The 22,516-nt window shown below is 34.7% G+C and overlaps 1 protein-coding gene across 1 annotated transcript in view; it reads right to left on the minus strand.

Moving 5' to 3' along the window:
* The window catches only part of LOC150096684 (tetratricopeptide repeat protein 39B-like), a 300,955-nt gene that overhangs the window by 199,080 nt on the left and 79,359 nt on the right, over positions 1-22,516 (minus strand). The window contains exons 7-8 of the mRNA XM_090408472.1: positions 19,599-19,664; positions 3,600-3,711 (exon numbers count right to left, since the gene is read on the minus strand). Of these exons, the coding sequence (XP_090264598.1) occupies positions 3,600-3,711; positions 19,599-19,664 (178 nt within the window). The remainder of the gene's footprint in view (positions 1-3,599; positions 3,712-19,598; positions 19,665-22,516) is intronic.

Below are 22,516 nucleotides of genomic sequence, written 5' to 3' on the forward strand. Positions count from 1 at the left end.
CAAATTTAAGAGAACAATTTTATATAAATAAAAGAATACTATATTTGTTTTCATTTTCATTCTGATTATTAAAAATATGTTAAGTATACCAGTAAATGTTATTATCATCATCATCAATTTCCTGACATTTACCCTTAAGGGATGTACAGGATATGATAGTATTACATGAAAAATTTACATCATTACTAACTTCCTATCCGCAATTTTCCTCAAAATCAATCTGTTACCTGTCAAGACTCCAACATTGTCAGATCTTATATTTCAATCTTCTAAGGCACTTTTTACCGTATCAATACATCTATATCTTGATCTACCTCTGGGTTTTTTTTTTGCTGCCAACCTGGCAGAGAACACTTGTTTTGCTAATCTGTCCTCTCCCATTCTGTTTAAGTGACCTTACTACCTGAGATTAGCTCTGCTAACACATTCCTGAAGGCTAACAATGTCAAGTTCTTTCCTAATATCCTTGTTTTTAATATGATATTGCCATCGATGCCATCTGTTCATGCCCCTAATCTTTCTCAGGACTCTCATATCTGTGGTCTCTAGCCTTTGATCAAGTGTTTTACTTCTAACCCAGCTCTCAGATCCATAAGTTAAAATTGGTTTAAACACTGTCTTGTATACCGCAAATTTAGTGTTTTGACTAATTTCTCTCTTATTCCATATACTTTATTTAGTTGACTTCCTACCATACCAGCTTTATTGATTCTGTTGTCTATTTCCATATTTAATTTACCATCTTCACTAAAAATCTTATTTTAATTAAATTACGATTTTTAAATCTTAATTTAATTTACCATCTTCACATAAAGCAAAGAGCTGACATTAACATCTCCAATTTTGATATCAGGTTGAGTGCTACTTTTCTTCACCATGTGGTCCATATAGATAATGAATAACAGCAGGGATAAGGGACATCCTTGTCTGACACCAGATTTAATGTTAAACCATCTTCCTGTACTTCCTTCAATTGTAACTGCTGACTTACAACTCAAATTAAGACTAAGAATTGCTTGATATGATGCCCCAACTGACACCATTCAACTGTAGCATTTTGAATAGTTTTTCTCTTGGCACCTTGTCATATGCCTTCTCCAGATCTACAAAACTTAAATACAGATCCTTGTTATATTCCCACGAATTCTTAACTATTTGTGATAAAGTGAAAATTTGATCCTGACAGCCTCTATTTAGACTGAATCCAGCTTGTTCTTCACCAAGCTTCGCTTCCATAATTCTTCTCAATCGTTTCTCAAGTATACTGGCATAAATCTTACCAGGAACACTCAGTAGAGAAATGTCTATGTAATTCTCACATTGTTTTATTTCCATTTTTATACATGGGTACTATGAGAGCTCTACCCCAATCATCTGGAATTCGTTCCTCTGTCCAGGAACTCTGAAATATGCAGTGCAGCCACTGTAAGACTTTTATATCCCCACACTTGAGCATTTCTTGTCAAATATCATCTATTCCAGCTGCCTTTCCACATTTCAGACTTTTGATGGTTTTTTCTACTTCAAGTATGTATATGTATTCTTGATATCTTTTTCTCCAGTTTTCATATCACCTTTATCATCTCTAATTCCTTTTACAGCATTCTTTCCTCCATTTCTGAGCTTCTTCAACAATCTCCAGAATATCTTCCCACCTTCTTCATGTTTATTTTCTATGTTCTTACCAAAGTCTTCCCATGGATTTTGTTTAGCTAGTTTTTATACAGTGTTTAGCTTTCTTACTTTTGTCTCTGTATTCTCTAAGCACACAAGCTCACTTATTTGCCAGGAACTTTTGGTATGCTTTCTTCTTTTCCTTCACTACCTCTTTAACTTCTTGTGCCCACATAAAGTCCTGATTTTTCTATCCTTGCAGACAACCTCACCACATGCTGGCTGAACCAATCAATGTTTTCTTCAGAGCTTGCCACTGAATCTCCAAGGTTTGATTCCTGTTAACGCTTTCATTTTTTTCTTGAATAATGTTTGTGTATTTTAGTCTACAGTTCACATCTGAGAGCTGCTCAACTTTTATTCGCTTTAAAACTTTCTTACATATTCTTCTTTTCAATGTGAAATTCAATTTTATCCTGCTCAGGACTAAATGGTGATCACTTCCAATTTCAAATCCTCTGTACACTCTAGTGTCCTGCATCAGAGCAAAAATATCACTATAAACAATAACATAGTCAATGAGACTTTTCTTATTCCTTGCCTCTTCTCTCCATGTGAATTTGTGCACATTTTTATGTTGGAACATGGTGTTAGTAATAACCAGTCCATGTCCTGAGCAGAAATCCAACAGATGTTTGCCATTATTATTAACTTTGCTCTTTTCTCCAAATTTTCCCAAAATATTTTTTGTATGTCTCACAATCATTTCCTACTCAGCTATTTAGATCCCCAACAAGACCAACTTTTCATTTTTCATTGTGTCAGCTGCTTTCTCTAAATCCTCAAAAAATTTCTTCACTTCTACCTTAGTAAAACCTTCTGTGGGACCATAGGCACAAATAAATCTCATTGTCCAGTTCCCCATTTTGATATTTACCCACATCATTCTACTTGAAATTGCCTGCCATTCATGAAGATTAGCCTTGTATTTAGCATTGAATACTATGGCTACTACTTCTTTTCCTTGATTATCATTGCCTGAATATAACATTTTGTATTTATTGCTCAGGAACATCTCAGCAGTTTATGTCTTTTTTATTTTAGTCACTCATATTATGTCGATCTGGTACTTATCTAATTCCTCAGCTAGCAGCATTTCTTTGCCATTCAGGCTTATGCTGATAGTACTGATCTTTAACTCTGGTGATATTGAGTTAGGGTGCGTTTTAGGATTTGATCGAGTAGCTGACTTTTCGCTTTGCTCTGTGGCGAAAACAGGGGCCTTGTTTAACCAGGCGGCTAAAACAGAATTTCAACCCCAGCCGGATTGAAATTCTGTCATGTTGTACCATCATTTAATATTGTGGTTTAAGCCAATAAGAATACAATCTGGTTGGCTAAATCCCAAATTTCCAATTCATCCTCATTCTTTCAGTATTTAGGTAGAGACCTAACAGGGTGCAACATGAGAAGGTGAGGATTGGGCATTAGGTTAGAAGCCCTGGTCAGTTCTCTGCATTCCTCTAAAGACTATGTGGATGTCTCCTCTCAGTTATACAGCTTTGACCCTTAAGCACCCTGTAAATGTTATTATATTAAGAATATTTGCTGTTAAGTTTATATTGTAAGATTTACAAATCTAAAAACAAACTGAACATTTTACACAAGATTACAGAAATTATGTTAATAGTTAAAATACAAACATACAACCAATAAACTGATATAAATTAAGCCTATAATATATATAATAATGTATGTATAAAGATAAGCTAATACATTCCTTCTCTCCTCTCCCTATTCACATGTAGCACTGGTGTATTATAGAGTCTGTTACTTCTTATGTGGGGAGCATTATAACAAAATAATGTTGGTATATTGATTAATACGTTTATTAATTTCATTTACTTATTAGTTATCTTCAGCAGAATTCTTTAGCATTTTCTTATTCACCAACATCCTTATAATTAAACATTTTAATCACTTACCAAAAATATAAGTAACAATTGTATGGTAAGCAACAAGGATGAGGGCACACAACGGAGAACGAAGACTGTCTTTAATAGCATATCCTTCTTCCAGTTCTTTTAATCCCAAAACCTTAAAATATAAACATAAATTTATATTTCATTATAAAACTATAGCAGTACATCAAGGATCTGCTTATTTACTTTAGTATAAATTAAAACAGCATCTTCAGCTTGGCAAATATTAACACTGATTTTCCTGAAGAAAAATCACTGTTAATATTTGCCTGTATACTTCTAGCATATCCATGAACCCATATTAATATATTCGATTTCTTATTATACGCATGGTCAGAAGCTATTTTTATACATTACTAATAGGTGGCATTACTGTTAACATGGTAATGTTAGATGGTATTGGCCATGTTGTCAGAATAGCTGAGCTCTCTTTCAAAAACTATGCATTTTGGAGAAAAGTATTTTAACATGGATTAGATAACCAAAAATTTGGACACACATACATACATACATGAACAACAGAACTATCAAGATTTCCTTCACATACGCAGAGATATTATAGGCAACCTTTGAATCCTCTGTTAATATTATATACTTTTTTTTTATTAAAACACAGCAAAAAAATTTGTATAACAAGTAGTATCCAGGTTTCCTTTCAAGTGAATAATATATTTAACAAAACCAAAGGTCATCACAAGTGAAATAGATTCCAAATCAATTTCTACCATCAAACTTCACAGGTAGAATAATGCACTCAGGCATAGATGTTCCCCAAGCATCCATCCCAGTAACAGCTTTGTCCATTGCTATTAGAAAATTTGTAACATGATTCAGTGCTTCATATCACAGACTTCCAGTACCCTATGGAGTAGTCACAAAGTTCTTTACATCACTATAGTGTTGATTGTCATGACTGATGTTTGGCTTGTGTACAGCTGCCCTTCTGCAGAAAACAAGGCTGAAGTCTTTTTAGGTAGTGTTGTACTACTATCAGATGACCAAAATGTTTGTACAAGTTTTGAAAAGTTAATTTAACAAAATTAACTTTTCAAATTAACATATGTGGAATAGATGACACTTATCCATCAATGTACTACAAAAGCATAAATGATACTGATACAGTGTATCAGTATCATTTATGTACTATTACATACAAAAATACATTTATGTATTTTGTACTGTGTTCACTGCGTGAACACAGTACAAAAATGGTTTGAATGATCTACAGCTAGTATCATCCATTATACACTTCTACTCTGCAAAACTTGGCAGCACAACTGCAGCAAATTCATAAGGTACTGCTCCAAAAAAAAAAAAAAAAAACAGTTCCTTCCAAACAGTTCACTGCAGTTTACCAGTCTGCACAGGTAAACTGCAGTGGCATTGTTTCTTTACACAATGCAAAACCTAACATAGCACAAGTGACTACAGCTAGCTCCACAACCATAGTTGGGAAATTTTATTCCACTCTCCGCATTCCCTAGACATCTTGCCCTCTGCTTATCACTGAACAATCATAAGCCAACTGGCAATTTTAAAACTGAGAAGCACTGGAAACAGAGTGGAATAATTTTTATGTGGACTCCACTAAGCAGTTCAGGGATTTAACAAGGAAGGGACATCTCCAAGTCATACAATACCAAAAAATTTATATCTTTCCTTGCACACACACACACACACACATTCACTATATGCATGAGAAAAACTGGATCTCCACACCTTTATTCAGATTCCAGAGATAGCCCCAAATTCTTTTGATTCCATCTCCCTCTCCCCACACCACCTGTCACAAACTGCTAAATTTCACTTGTATCTATACTATAAGATCTCCTTAGCATCTTATATGTTTCTACTATATCACCTCTCCCTTGTCTATTTCTCAAACTTTGAAGACTACATTCCCTCAATATGACCTCATATTGAGGGAATGTGGTTTTCAAATGTATTATGGGAAGGACCACTAGAAATTATATATTCTTGGTTTTCATCCTTTCATACCTGTATATTGAAAATATATGACTTCAGCATTATGTCAATCTTAGTATCTCTTCTGGGTCTAGCTCTCACTGATGAGACCTCGATAAAGGTCGTAACCAGTCTGGGTAGTGGCCCTTCCCATAATACATTGCATTATACATGTCCATAAGGATATGTGCTTTACAATATGGAATACTAAGGCATTTGATGTGAAGACATTAGTCCCTATATACAAGTAACTATATTTGCATACACTTGAATAAAGGATAAAATTGAGATATAATTTCTTGGCATCTTTAATTTATAGTATAACCGAGTGAAAAAACTTTCAACATCTTCCTGTCTGTAATACAAGCCAACTTGCATACATCTGTACAAGTTGGGAAAAACAATCGCCCATGTGCGAAATGGCTTGGTAGATTCCAGAAATACTGGTATATCCATTTCCCTTATTCTATATTACTGTCAATCCATAAACTTGTATCTCACTGGGAAAAGGTTATTTTTCCAAATAAAGCATTTTTTGTTCATTCTTATGAATATTTTAATTTTATCATTAAAAAACCACACAAACTTTGTTTGCTTAGCTGATACTAACCTCAACCCCTGTATAAAATCTTTGAACTCTACAGTTTCCACACTGGACTAAGATTTCCATACCACCCTTCCAAGCACAATGATTTCTTGGTTAGCTTCTTGTGCATTGCTTGGCTGAAATAGTGCCCTTATATTTCTACCAACTGATAACATTGCCTACCGTGGATTTTCAGTGGTACAGTCTTTCAACACTGACACCTGTGGATAGAATTGATATGGTATCCTATAATAACACTTCTCAAATCCATTAAGTTCTTCTCCATATGACATTGACAGAATACAAATGTACTATCTACTCTAGGAATATATGTGTTTAAATACCACATATAATGACAAAAATATACATCTTAGAATGTTTCATTCAAAATCTGGGAGCGTCCTAGTACTTATTTTGCCACAGTAGTCATACAATTTATTTTGCCACAGCATTATCAAAACATCAGTCTGAACATCAAATATGAGCATAATTCACTGCTTTATGCTTGTGTATTGCAAGTGAGATGTCAGTGATGTTTTGTAGAAACCAACATATGAAAAGCTAATAAATTATTCTTACAGATGTACATATACTCAACACTACTTCACCTTATGAGCCATAGTTATTAGCAATAGCTCAATTTGTTTTTGTGGAATTTAAAACACAATTAAAAAATAACATTACAAATATACTTTGGAAATCAATAAGCAATGTCTATAATGACAAAATCCTGACTGTGACATTTCTTATATAGAAAAGTGAGACTTCCATCTTTATAACTGTAAGTGACACTATCGTAGATTCAGATGTGCAGACTTTTTTTTTTTTTTTTTTTTTTTTTGCCAAACTGGAAGTGCACTTATTCACTGCTATAGTGACAAACTAGGTAATGTCAAAAGTTTATTTTTCACTTGGTTAGAGTATAATAAAATTAGTTTAATCCTTTATCCAAGTGTGAGCAAACAAAATTTGCACCTGAAAGTATCTTCAGGACTGGGGTAAGGTGGTACATGGTACAACACCGGGGCAATTCATTGCAAAGGTGGAGCAAGCTACCAACACTCCTATCTCAGTATCTCCTATAATGCAAAACACATCTCCTTGCGGATATGTCTAATGTTATGCATTAAGGGAAGGGCCACTACCCAGACTAGTTTCGACCTTTATTGAGGTCTCTTCAGTGGGAGCCAGGCCCAAGTGGAGATACCAAGCAGAAGCATTAGCAGGTCATCTCTACCTATAGGAGTTGCCAAATGGTGTGCCACCCTTTTTTAATAAATTACTCTGGATTTAGAGAAAGATGTTGAAAGTTTATTTTTCACTTGGTTAGAGTATAATAAAATTAGTTTAATCCTTTATCCAAGTGTGAGCAAACAAAGTTTGTGCCTGAAAGTATCTTCAGGACTGGGGTAAAGTGGTACAACAACGGGCAACTCCTTGCAAAGGTGGAGCAAGCTACCAACACTCCTATCTCAGTATCTCCCATAATGCAAAACACATCTCCTTGCGGATATGTATAATGTTATGCATTAAGGGAAGGTAGTGGCCTTAATGCATAGGAGATACTGAGATAGGAGTGTTGGTATCTTGCTCCACCTTTGCAACGAATTGCCCTGGTGTTGTACCACCTTACCCCAGTCCTGAAGATACTTTCAGGTGCAAACTTTGTTTGCTCCCACTTGGATAAAGGAATAAACTAATTTTATTATAAGTAATGTCAATATTTTATATCCTGCAATCATCACTGAAAATAGAGACTATTCTTTTATAGTCTCCATATATAAAATTGTGCATTGCCATAATGAAGGCTTTTGGTTCTTTATTTTAATAAATATTCTTTTATATCCTTTTTTTTTTCTTTTTGTGATTGGTGATGTGTGCCTGTCTTTTTCTTCTGTACACACAAGTAGGTTAGTGAATGGCACATTGGCACATCCAGAAAGGAAGGGAACCTGTTCACATTTAGTTCCAGTGTGAACTGAATCTTTGGATGGATGCTTTCAACTTTTTTTGTTCATAAAACAGACCTTTTTGTAGCCTATGGTAATATGCTAGTAGGACTGGATACTATTAATTAAAAGAACACAGGTATTAACCACAGTGAAAATTATTTAATTGTAAATATTTCATCCTAAGTATCTCAGAACATCATCAGTATTGTAGTTTAAAACAATAATAGGAATAACATACAAACCTATCAACCAAATTTACAACTTGTTACCTTCTCCTAAGGACAAACTCTCACCTTTGATGTTGCCTGGCATTTATGAGATTCCATGCTCATGCAAATTGTCTTACTTTGGACAGACAGGTAGGTCTGTTCAGAAATGCATCTCGGAACATCAAGACCACATTCGTCTTTTTAAACCACAGAAATCTGACCTCTCTCAACACGGAATTGAAAATCCAAACCATAGGATCCATTGGGAAAAGTCTAAACTTTTACATAGATCTTTATATAAACATGAATGTTTATACAAAGAAAGTCCTGAAGCCCTACTACACAAACCAAACTTAAACTGCAACGACGTTCTTACTATTCCTAAAGTATGGGAAATTGTCATACAAAATTGTGTTAAATAATTTTTTTTTTTTTTTACTTCTGTAACACGTTACGCACATTTAATGAGATTCTATTGTAATCATGCGCCCTAACTGTATGTTATTCCTATTATTGTTTTAAACTACTGTACTGATGATGTCCTAAGATACTCAGGATGAAATATTTACAATTAAATAATTTTCACTGTGGTTAATGTGTGTTCTTTTAATTATGATCACACCACAGGTTTCGTTATTTAAAAAATGGATACTATTAGTCTGGTCAAACATTCCTTTAAAAATAATATCATGAGGGGGAACTCCAACAAGGACACTGTCTACATCTTAGGTGATGGAGAATTTCACCCAGTGTGATGCCACTGCCTCACTTATTGGGTGCTTGAAGTGGCTTGCAAAAGTTCCAAGTTTGTCTCCAGTCTCTTGACTATAGCACAGTTGCTGAACCAGGTCACAGTTGCAAAAAAATGAAAAAAAAAACTATAAGAACTAATAAAAAAAAAGTCCTTAACCCACCCATGGTACTGATGTGTTACAGGTCCAGTTGTGAAAGTCACATGAAGAAAAAAAAAAAAAAAAAAAAACCCCTAGACACAGTAAGCCTATTCCAATACCTCCTTAACAACAGCTTTTTTTATATATACTAATGCTTAATGGTATAACCAACATCAAGAGGAAAAATATACTACTAAACTTGCTAATATGTCACTGGTTTTCTACCCAGCATCATCACAGAACAATGATAACTGTGACAGCACTGAACCAAGTAATTCTAGAAACAATTTAAATTGTAAATGACACCTGATGTCTTAAATGGTGCCCTCTATGAGTCAGGTAACTACAAAGTTAATTTAGAAAAGTCTAGCTATTAGGTCTTAAAATGATAGTCTACCAGATTTCTGAAAAGTTAATACAACTATACTTGGAGAAGAATGATGAAATCTGAAATGAATGAGGCAGGATAGGCAAGCTGGGTAGAAGCAATCACAACTGCAAGGGACAGAGGCAGATGGAAAACGAGCATTGCAGCCTTATGTGCCAGTAGGCATGGAAAGCACTGATGATTGATGATGAATGCAACCATACTGGTTGAGATTGGGAGAGTGCTTCATAGGGATGCTGATTCTAAGAATAACTTTCCAGACCTGTAAAACCCTCTATATAATATAGATCTTTTTCTCCACCTGATCCTATGTGAAGGAGTATCCAAAGCACATGCTGCCAATCCCAAGTTGCCATACAGATGATCTCAGATGTAACTTTTATGATCTTCAAGATGGATGTTAACTGATCTACCAGTCTGCACAAAGTGAGCTAACCTGCAGGCACAAAGAACTTTATACACTCCTGGATGTTCAAGAGGATGCAATTGACCTTTAGGAGAATGTATAAAAGTAGCTAGCTGAATGAAAGGTTTGAAATGTTATGCAGTTAATAATTGCAAAAAACTGAGCTATTTTTTCTGATGTATCCTTAATGTATGGAATGGGAATGGTTTTGCTGTGATCCTGTTGTGTTGGGAGTAAGAGGGATGGGGCAGGAGAGTGCATGCAATCTTTTGTCTATTTTATATAGGCTGTAGCTACTGGCTAAAAAGGTGTTGCGAAGGTTCCTCAACTCAGTTTCAAGGGCTATGTCATTTAAACAAACAGCCCTGGCTCAGTGAGTAAGCATTTTGATGATGATCACACTGTTGAGAAGGATAATGGTGTGTTTATGTAAATTTACACCAGCCTGGTTGGCCGAGTGGTTAGCATACCTGCTCTCTAACTAACAGGCTGCAGGTTCGAATCCCACCATGGCATGGACGTTTGTGATTGTCACTAAGGTGAAAGATGAATGTGTCATTGCTAAGTGTGAGACCACTACCCTGCTTATTGGAGACCTGAAGTGGCTTGAAAAAGTTTGGTCTCTAAAGCAGGATTTCCAGCATATGTAAAAGAAATAAATGAAAATACAAAATATATATATATATATATATATTATATTTACGGCTATTTTGCCTGCTTCTGTTTAGGAGTGCCCCTGTTTAAATGTCACTGGCTTTTTACTTACGGATTTTTAGGACATTGGAGATGTATATTTACCAATAAGTATATGTATATGTACCATAAAGGAAGAGAAATTTACACATACCTTTTTTTCTGGGTGTTGTGGTTTTTCTTTTTTCTGCGATGTCCAAACTACTGTGTGTTGGGGGGGGGGGGGGATTAGGCAATGTGGGAGAATTAAAATAGAAATGGAAAAACCTGGGTTTTTTGAATAATATATATATATATACACATATATATTATATTATTAGGGATGGGCAGAGCATTTTTTATATTTATATAGGGTGGGAAAGGGTGAAAGGAGTTTAAAACAGCAACTGATTTTTTAGAGGGTGGGGAGGTTGACAGGGGTGCGGTCCGTTTCGACTATGCTTGGTCGTCATCTGAACACATGGGGGGGAAGTGGATGCAATGTCAGGTCGGTTAGGTGCTTCTGCTTTTGACGTGTTTGTGTTATCGCCTATTGGTCAGGGTTGTGACCTCAATTTTATGTTGTGAAGTTTCCAAACCTCAGAGATTATGTAGGGCCTGTGGACGTTGATAGAGTTCGTGTCACATTTTATGGGTATTGTTTCCGATATTCTAAGCATTGTCTCATTGAGTCTTGTCTGTCTACGATGATGGCCTTGTCAATCTGCAAGGTATGTTTTTGTTCAAGGACGTGAACAGCTATTTCTGTTTTTCCTGTGCTTTGTATTCGATTTTTCTTTTTGATGCACCATTTTTTAGTGTTTAAATGTTCTGGAATGGGGATGTTAAAATCGTGGAAGTGTTCTTGTAGTCTTGCCCATAAAGATCTGATGGTACAACCTGTGCAGGTGATATCACAGTCTTTTTGGCAGGGAAATTTGTAGACTACGTTGTGGTGGTGTTCAAATATTTCTTTTTGTGTGTGAGATTTAGTGGGTTTTAGGAGATTTGCCAATTTTTGGTTTTTGGTGAATACCAGTTTGTAGTCAGTATGTTTGAAGATGTATTTATAGGCTTTGTATGTGTTTTGGGTGTATGGTAGTTCGATAATTTTTTGTGTTGGGAAGTTTATTTTGGTACTTGGGTTGTTTTGGCGGTTTTGGGCTGTCCTGTTTGCGTAATTTATTAGTTGTGTAGGATAGTTGCGATTTTTGAAGATCTGTGTTAGTTTTTTTATTTCTGCGTTTAGATTACTCTGATTGGTTGAAAATTTGTAGGCATTTACGAATTGTGATAAGATGACCGATTTTTTTAACAAAATATGGACGGTATGAGTGGAAATGGAGGTAGTTTCCGATATGTGAGGGTTTGTAGTATACGTTCGTGGCTATTTTGTTGTATGTTCTGATTAATGTCAAGTTTCACAAATTGATGGATTTGTTCTGTTCGGTTTCTATGGTGAATTTTAGTCTGTTGCTGTAACTGTTTAGGAACGCTTTTAAGGTGGTGATGTGTATAGGATTTCCAATGCACAGAATATCGTCCACATATCTGCCATAAAAGGTGATGCCAGGGGGAGGAGGGAGGATGTAGTAGGAGTGATTCTATGTGTGCTAGGAATAATTCCGCTAGTTGTCCACTGATGTTTTGGCCCATGGGGAGTCCGAGGATTTGAATGTACATGTTGTTGTTGAACTTGAAGTTTGCCGAGATTATTAGTTTTATTAAGTTAATAATGTCATTCGGCATTAGTTTAGTACGAGAGTGTAGGGTGTGGTCTTCTGTGAGTAGTGTGTGTACAATGTCTAAAGTTCTGGGGACGTCCACGTTGGTGTATAAAGAGGCCGCATCCAATGAAGTGAGGATGTCTTCCTGGGATAGGGTTAGGTTTTTATTTTTTTGAAAAGGTCGTCTGTGTTTTTTATCATGAAGTTAGACATTGTAATTAATGGTTTGAGAAGTTTCGCTACGAATTTTGATAAAGGTGCTGTGGTGGTGTTTTTGTAGGGGACTATTGGCCTCATCGGGTACCAGTCTTTGTAGACAGACAAGTACTCGTAGACAAACAACACAATGAAACAATGTCGGAAATCTTAGAATATTGGAAACAATAGCCATAAAATGTGATGCGAACTCTATAAACTTCCACAAGCCCTACATAATCTCCGAGGTTTGGAAGCTTCACAACATAAAATTGAGGTCACAACCCTGACCAATAGGCGATAACACAAACACTTCAAAAGCAGAAGCACCTAACCGACCTGACATAGCATCCACTTCCCCCATGTGTTCAGACGACGACCAAGCAAAGTTGAAACGGACCGCACCCCGTCAACCCCCTCTAAAAATCAGTTGCTGTTTTAAACCCCTTTCACCCTTTCCCACCCTATATAAATATAAAAAACGCTCCACCCATCCCTAATAATATAATACAATATATATATATATATATATACAGGGTGTCCCAAAATTCATGCAAGAAGTAATTTTTAATTAAAAATTTAATTTTTAATCACCTTTTAATTAAAAAGGTTTTTAATTAAAAATTGTAATTTCTTATTGATTCATAAAGTATACAGTATAGGGTTACGCATGGAATAGCATATCGAGTAAATGGCCTCCAACACTTATGCTGGTACATACGCACTCTTTTGTCGAAATTTTCCATGACCGTTTTGTATAAATGTGGCTGAATTTTGTTGATTCAGCGCTCAATTTCGTCCTTTAAGGCGTGGGTGGTTGTGGGCTTGTTGGCACAAACCTTAGACTTCAAAAAACCCCAAAGAAAAAAGTCCAATGGCGTTAAGTCACATGATCTGGGCGGCCAATTCTGATCACCAAAACGAGAAATTACACGACCAGGAAATGACTCATGCAGTAATTGAATAGTTTCTCGGGCTGTATGGCATGTGGCACCGTCTTGTTGAAACTACATGTCGTCCACATCCATATCTTGCAATTTAGGTACAAAAAACTGGATTATCATGTCGTTATTGCCTTACCAGCCGCATTTTCGAAGAAGAATGGACCGATGATGCCTCCAGCCCAAAATCCGCACCAAACAGTGACACATTGTGGATGCATTTGTTTCTCAACAATCACTCGTGGAATTTCTGAACCCCAAATGCGACAATTTTGTCGATTAATGAAGCCATCAAGATGAAAATGAGCCTCATCGCTGAAGATGATTTTGTTCGATAAATAAGCATCCACTTGTTGTTCCATAATCCATTCAACGAACTCTCTTCGCTGTGTGTGGTGAGTAGGCTTCAGTTCTCGAGTCAATTGAACTTTGTAAGCATAAAGATGCAAATCTTTCGTGAGAATACGCTGTAGAGAGCTTCTCGAAATGCCCAATTCAAGACCACGGTGCCGAATTGATGTTCCTGGACTCTCAGCAACACTCTCCCGAACTGCTTCGATGTTTTCTGTTGAACGACTTGTTGAAGGACAGCCAGAGTGTATAAGATCACTAATTGATCCAGTTTCCTTGAATTTTTTAATTAATCTTTTCACAGTTGATGAAGTTAAATCACTATTCCGACCATATTTTGTACGAAAATTGAGTACTGTAGCTGCCAAAAACCTTCATTATTTTTAAAATATTGCTCCACAATGAAAATGCGTTGTTCTTTCGTGTAGCACTCCATTTTTAATAACCCTGACCTGTCAGCTGTCACGCTGTCTTTTTTTTTCTCGTTGGCAACACTTTACTGCACAAATGGCGCTAAATTGAAATCTTGCGTGAATTTTGGAACACCCTGTATTATTCAAAAAACCCGGGTTTTTCCATTTCTATTTTAATTCTCCCACATTGCCTAATACCCCACCCCAACACACAGCAGTTTGGACATCGCAGAAAGAAGAAAAGCCACAACACCCAGAAAAAGGTACGTGTAAATTTCTCTTCCTTTATGCTACATATATTTATTGGTAAATATACATCTACAATGCCCTAAAAATCCGTGAGTAAAAAGCCAGTGACATTTAAACAGTGGCACCCCTAAACAGAAGCAGGCAAAATAGCCATAAATATAATAGTTTGTTAAGAGGAGCAACATGGGAGTTTTCCCAGAAATAATATCCATAATATATATACACACACACACACACACACACACAGTGGTATCTCGCTAATCCGAACCTCTTTAGTCCGAACCCTCCAGTAATCTGAACTGCAGTTTGAAAGAAAACAAAAGTTTTATTTATTACGTATTATTATTTTGTGTACTATTATTTTTATTTAATAATTATTATTTTAACTATTATTATTTATTTTATTATTATTATTATTACAGTAGTGTATTTTTTTACATACTGTCGATTGTACATTATACTGGAGGCCTATTTTGATTTCTTGTGTGTGTTCACGTTTGCTTTTTTATTACAGTATGTACTGTATTGTAGGCATGAATCACAAATATACACAAAAAGAGGAAATTTAAAATGTGCATAATTTGGTTAACAACATAAATCCAGATGTTGAAATTTCACAAACAGATATCACGGAATACAGGTAGAACCGAAAGTGAATTCGAAATTAAATCAGATGCTGAAATTATAATTACAGAATTGAATTAGAAGACGATGATGACGATGAAGAACTCGAAGAAAAAAAAGTAAAACATGAAGAGGCAGCTGATAGTTTTAATGTGTGTATAGAATGTGCTAAGCAGAATGATGATACACCATTCCACAAAAGTGTGTTGCTAATGCAGTTCCGAGAAGAAGTTCAAAAAAAGTTTAACTTCCAAGAAGCAAAAGAAAATCAATGACTTTTTTAAAGAAATAAAAAAACTTTTTTTCGTGTTATTTTATGAAACTTTTTTTGTGTTGTGTACAAGAAAGTGATATTTTTTATGCAAATTAAGTTATGTACTGAACCAAGCAATTTTATTAAATCAGAATCCTCAACAATATAGGTACATGCAAATTAATTTTTTTACTATAATAAACTCGTGTACTGTATTATTTTTTTGTTTTACATTACAGTACAGTAGCTTTTTCTATCAGTTACTTCATTTATTTACAGAGTTAAATTGATGTACCATTAGAATCTGATTATTTTTGTCTTAAACGCTAGTTATTGTCGTCTCTTGGGGGGGGAGGGGTCGCTAATCCGAATGTTTCGCTAATCCGAACGAGCACGGTTTTTATTAGTTCAGATTAGCGAGATACCACTGTACAGGTATCCCTCGATTAACGTGGTTAATTAATCCCTCGATGTTACCGCGTATATCAAAATCGCGTTAATCAAATCTAATAATCAACGGTAAAAATTACAATTCGTCCATGATCGATTACTGTATTAATAATTCGTTTTATATGCTACTCTTTATGGAAAGATAAAAAAATGAATGCAAAGTAAATGTTTAATAAATACTTGTACCTACATTATTTACTGCAATTTTTTTTTTTATCAAAAGAAGTTATCAAGCGTCATTTGAACAGTTTCAGTTTTTTTCTTATCGGCATAAATTCTACAATAACAAGCAATATGACTCTCCAGACCTCGGCAAACAAGCAATAAACCATAAAGAAAAAACACTGCAAATATAATACATAATGGTACAAATTAAGTGGATATTGAATCCAATATTATTTCATAGCCGAATATAGAAACTACAAGAGTTTCCTGTCGAATATATAGAAACTAAAAGTAAAGTTTCGGCAGATACAAGCAAAAGCAACTCGTAGTAAAGGTGGAGTAAGCTCCAGATCACTTTCCTTAGTATTTTCCATAAATGTAAAGCACATCTCCTAGAGGATATGTATGATAAATATTGAATCCAACATTATTTCTTAGCCGAATATAGAAACTACAAGAGTTTCCTGCCGAATATATAGAAACTACAAGAGTTTCCTGCCGAATATATAGAAACTAAAAGTTTCGGCGAATGCAAACTCCAGACTCAGATCACTTTCCTTAGTATTTTCCATAATGTAAAGCACATCTCCTAGAGGAGATGTATGATAAATAAGCCTTTGGCTCTCTATTTCAGTAATACATGATGGTTTATTTATTTTCAGTTACAATCTAGAAATTATTGAACAAAGAATAAAAAATTAAAAAAAAAAAAAAAACTAAACCATACTATGCTGACATCGGAGGTAGCGGTATCTCTCAGATACGATTTACTGTCAAATATCACAAACCTTTACATAACATGTGTTAAACCAAACTGCCAGCAAAAACAGTGCGGAATATCACTCGTGACATATGAATGCACAGCTACTCATGACCTCCAAGCTATACACTGAATTGTGTAAGTACAGTATATTTATATTAAACATTTTGCATGTATCTGTCAGATCAGCTGCGAGCTCCACAGGGTTAAAGGTGCATTAATCAAAACTCTTGCTGCGTATATCAAGGGATTGCCGCAATTAATTTAGACACGTTAATCAAATCCCACGTTAAGTAAAACTGCGTTTAGCAAGGGATACCTGTATGTATATGTGTGTGTGTGTGTGTGTGTGTGTGTATTTCTATCCCACCCACAGGACAAAATGTACTATAGGTTTACAAATAGCCTTTCATGAATGGGAGCAACATAAAAAAAAAAAAAATACCTACCAGTATGAGTGGGTTTTCTGTAGATGGAAAAGGATGAGCCATTAAGAAGTCATGTCACTAGTGTATTTAAAAAGAGGAGACTACTATTATTTCTTTTTTATATGGTGAAGTTTATTTTAGAATGTCGGCTGTTAAGATGTGTCAAAAATGTATCTAATGTGACTAGACTGAAGATTACGATCTTCAGAGCACAAAGCAGCATGTTATAGTTTATATGCGACAATGAGTAAGTGAAACAATTCAAATCGTAACAGACAAAAGATCTAAAGAGTCCTAATTTGGCATCCTCTAAATCATAGACCATGAGGCCAAACAGCAAATGCATCATAACTTATTTTAAATGGTATTAACAACACCAAACAAACTATTTTAAAAAAAAGATGTTTATTAAATGGCTTATTCTTCTTATTATTATTATTACCTGACACCTCCAGGGAGTCCAAAGACTCATCAAGGGAGGGCACCTACTCTACAACTCTGTCTCCACCACTCAATCCACCAACTACAACAAACTGCAACCACACCAATGCCATCTACCACCTGCCGTCACCACCACCACTACCCCTAGTATTTTCACAGACAATCACAAACATCTATGCCCACAGCAGGATTCGAAACCGTAGCCTTCTGGCTGGAGAGCAGATACGCTAATCACTCAACCAACCAGGCCAGCAGTTCACCGAATTTCAAATTACCATCTTCAGAGCACAAAGCAGCATGTTATAGTTTATATGCGACAATGAGTAAGTGAAACAATTCAAATTTTAACAGACAAAAGATCTAAAGAGTCCTAATTTGACATCCTCTAATGTTGTAAAACAGAAGAAGCATCACGGCTATATAGGAGTTGATCTTATGATAAGTCTCCTGAATTTTTGGTAAATTTTAGATTAGCAAACACATCATCATAGAGTAGCCAAACTGTTGGTTTCTGTGCGGCTGTGTTGAGAGAGTGGCTTTCAGGCTTTCAAAATGCTCCGGATAGAAGTTTGCTTGGGGGGGGGGGGGGGGGGGAACCATAGCAGTCCCATCTAGCTGTTCGCATATTTTTTCTTTCCATAGGAAATAACCTACATATGTGGTGAATCTGAATAATTTGGTTGTTGGGGGGGGGGCTTAATAAGGTCAAGAGAAAGGTACACAGTGAAAATTGAAGTGATAATAACAGTGACCATGATGTCAGAATCTGTCAGAGTTAAATTTTCTATTAATGTTTTTTTAAAGTTCAAAGAATAGATGAGAGTTGCTTGTAAAGGAGGAAAGTGATTTGGATGAATGTTTAGCTGGTTTGTAGATGAGGGACTGTCTATGCTACCTACTATTGGATGAAAGGTAATGGGTTTGTGAATTTTAGGGACCCCATATATCCAAAGTGGTTTCAAGTTTTTTGGCCATTTCTTTAGGTCAGGATGTAATGTTTTTTTAATAATTTATGCACCATTTTCCTTTTGGGATTTTGTAAGATCCCAATCTATGATCTGATAAGTGGAGGAGTCTTTAAGAAGTTGAGGCAACTCTCCCCCATCTATTAAAAATTCTTTGCACTTTAAAACATTAATAGAAAATTGTCTTAGTATCCCATAATGCAAAGTACACACCCCCTTCAGATATGTATAATGGCATTATTGGAAAGGCAACTACCCACACTGGTAGTGGCCATTCCCTTTTGTCCTTTATTGAAGTCTCATCAGTGGGAGCTAGATACAGAAGAGATAACCAAGGTTGAAGTAATGCAGAAGTGTATTGAATTATACACATCTGAAAGGGTGTGTGCTTTGCATTATGGGATACCAAGGCAATTGGTGTGAAGTCATTAACCTCTATATACAAGTATCCCAGTCATGAAGATACTTAATGTGCAAACATCATTTGCTTACACTTGAATAAAGGATTAAACCAAGAATATAATTTCTTGGCATCTTCAACTCATCCATTGTGAATGTGATAAGACCAGAAATAAAATAAAATTACAATCCCATACCATCTGTATACAAAACTGTAGAGGAGAAATGACAGCACAAACCAAAGCTATATATAATTAAAGGTCACTTGTAATCCATGCACTAGGTGCACACAGACATTACTTTTGAACATTCCTCATATTTTTCAATATTGCCAAATCTGTTACTACAAGGAAACTACCATTAATTCTGTAGCACAATAATTTAAGGTATATTTGCTAACTTCCTTATCACTTAATAAAATAATTATGATGATGCTAAATAACTGGCCAAACCTGTTTTAAAAAAAATCAGGATCACAGAAATCAACCCACATGATTATGACTGCATAAAACAGCCACAAAATTGTGTGAATGTTAAACAACTGATTTTATTCAAATGGAAAATACTTACCCTGTTTCCAGAAAAGCCAATAAATTCCAAAAGCTTCAGAACTCGTGATGGCAGCTGAGAAATCATCTAAAAGAATTAAATAAAACATAAAAAACTAAAGAAGATAATGCTGAATAATTTCTATCCAAATGCATAAATGAATTTATATCTGAAGCTTCAAAGAATTCAAGCATCCAAGTGTTCAAAACAAAGTATTATATGAAGTAGATAATCAAGGCATCAATAATGCAATATCACATGTGAATTTATGTAAACTGTTGATTACATCACTCCTATTAATATCATAAGATCCCACAATAATGTACCTGAGGATATATATATATATCCTCAGGTAGGGTTTAATGATATTATATATATATATATATATATATAATAATATCATTAAACCCTTGCACATTATCATATTATCATAAAATATATATATATATATATATGACAGAATGATCATTGACTCGGTTAACATACATAGTTTTATGAAAAAAATTGAATGACTAGAACCGAGATTTAATTAAAAAGGTTTTAATATAAACACACTACTAGTTTCGGCCTGTAACAGCCTTCTTCAGGTGACATTATAAAAGAAAAAACACTAAACATTGAGGGTTAAAAGACTATGAACATCATAGACAGTCTTTATACATAATCAATTATGTATAAAGACTGTCTATGATGTTCATAGTCTTTTAACCCTCAATGTTTAGTGTTTTTTCTTTTATAATGTCACCTGAAGAAGGCTGTTACAGGCCGAAACTAGTAGTGTGTTTATATTAAAACCTTTTTAATTAAATCTCGGTTCTAGTCATTCAATTTTTTTACAGTCTTTATACATAATCAATTATGTATAAAGACTGTCTATGATGTTCATAGTCTTTTAACCCTCAATGTTTAGTGTTTTTTCTTTTATAATGTCACCTGAAGAAGGCTGTTACAGGCCGAAACTAGTAGTGTGTTTATATTAAAACCTTTTTAATTAAATCTCGGTTCTAGTCATTCAATTTTTTTCATAAAAATATATATATATAATATATATAATATTATTAAACCCTTGCACACTTTTTATTGTAAATTTTGATGTTATTTATTTATTTTTTTACTATACACTTGTCTTTATATATAAGTGTATTATATATATATATATATATATATGATTAGTACTATTAACGGGTTTTAAGTCAGTTAATTTAGAAAAATGAATATATATATATATATGATTAGTACTATTAACGGGTTATTTATTTATTTTTTTACTATACACTTGTCTTTATATATATATATATATATATATATATGATTAGTACTATTAACGGGTTTTAAGTCAGTTAATTTAGAAAAATGAATATATATATATATATATATATATATATATATAGTTATTATACATAAGTATCGTTATTATATGCAAGACAAAAAATAATGAACTCTAGATGTGATCATCATTATCCAATCATTATCAAGTGGTTAGCATATCCACTCTCTAGCCAAAAGGCTGCAGGTTTGAATCCTGCTGTGGACATGGATGTTTATGATTGTCTGTGAAAATACTAGTGGTGGTGGGAGGTAGATGGCATTGATGTAGATGATGATTGTAGTTGCGGTTCACTGTAGTTGGTGGATTGAGTGGTGGAGACAGAATTGTAGAGTAGGTGCCCTCACTCAATGAGTCCCTTGGACTCCCTGGAGGTGTCACATAATGATAATAATTATCAATTTCCTGATAGGGACCCTCAAGGGAGTGTTCATGCTACTATGATAGCACTACCTGATTAAGTTCACATTATTATTCACCTCTTATCAGCAATTTTCCTCCCAACAATGATGCATATAAAATTTCATGCTGCTAAGGCACTTCTGTCTGAATCAATCCACCTACACCTTGGTCTTCCTCTGGGTCTCCTTCCTGCCATCAAACATCTGTTTTGTTAACATTTCCTCTTCTTCTTTGCTAACCTTTCCAATATCTTCTTTAATATGATTTTGCCATCGATACCACCTGTTCAATCTCCTAATTTTTTTCAGTAACTCTTACATCTGTGTTCTCTAGTCTTTGATCAAGTGCTTTATTTCTAACCCAACTCTCAGAGAGCCATAACTCAAATATGGTTTGAACACTCTTGTATACTACTAGTTTGGTGTTGTTGCTAATTTCTCTCTTATTCCCATTCTATTTAAGTGACCATACTACCTTACATTAGCTCTACTCATACGTTCTTGAATGGCAACAATATCCTGTTCCTTTCCAATATCTTCTTTAATGTGATTTTGCCATTGATACCACCTGTTTGCTCTCCTAATTTTTCTCAGTAACTCATCAATCAAGTGCTTTATTTTTAACCCAACTCACAGAGAGCCATAACTCAAATCTAGTTTGAACACTCTTGTATACTGCTAGTTTGTTGTTGTTATTTTTTCTCTTATTCCATACAAATTTATTCAACTGGCTAACTTACCATACCAGCTTTGATTATTTTGTTGTCCATTTCCAAATTTAATTTGGAAATTTAGGAACAATAAAAACTGTGCCTAAATTGCTGAAATATTTTACTTGTTCTATAGGCTCTATTCAGAAGCAGCTTAATTGTCCTATGTTCCTGCCGATTTTCATAGTTTTGATTCTTTTGATTTTCATGTCAAATTTGTTTCAGGTATTATGCAAATTAGATAGTGAATGCTAAGACTGGATGTATTTAGGTGTACAACCTCATCTGCATCAAACAATGAGCTAACGCTGATATCTCCGATTTTAATTATTTCCAATATTTATTCTTAATAAAAATAATTATTATATGGGGTAGTCCATAATAATTATTATCAGGGGCTACTTCATGGAATCCTTAACTCATCAAGGAGAACACAAACATCATGCCAAGAACTATCCAACATTTTGCCCAGTATATATCATACTTTGCTTTCAATTCATT

This window comes from Typopeltis vanoorti, chromosome 18 (assembly GCF_054136105.1).
Source record: "Typopeltis vanoorti isolate ZY-2024b chromosome 18, IOZ_Tvanoo_1.0, whole genome shotgun sequence".
Taxonomy (NCBI): Eukaryota; Metazoa; Arthropoda; class Arachnida; order Uropygi; family Thelyphonidae; genus Typopeltis; species Typopeltis vanoorti.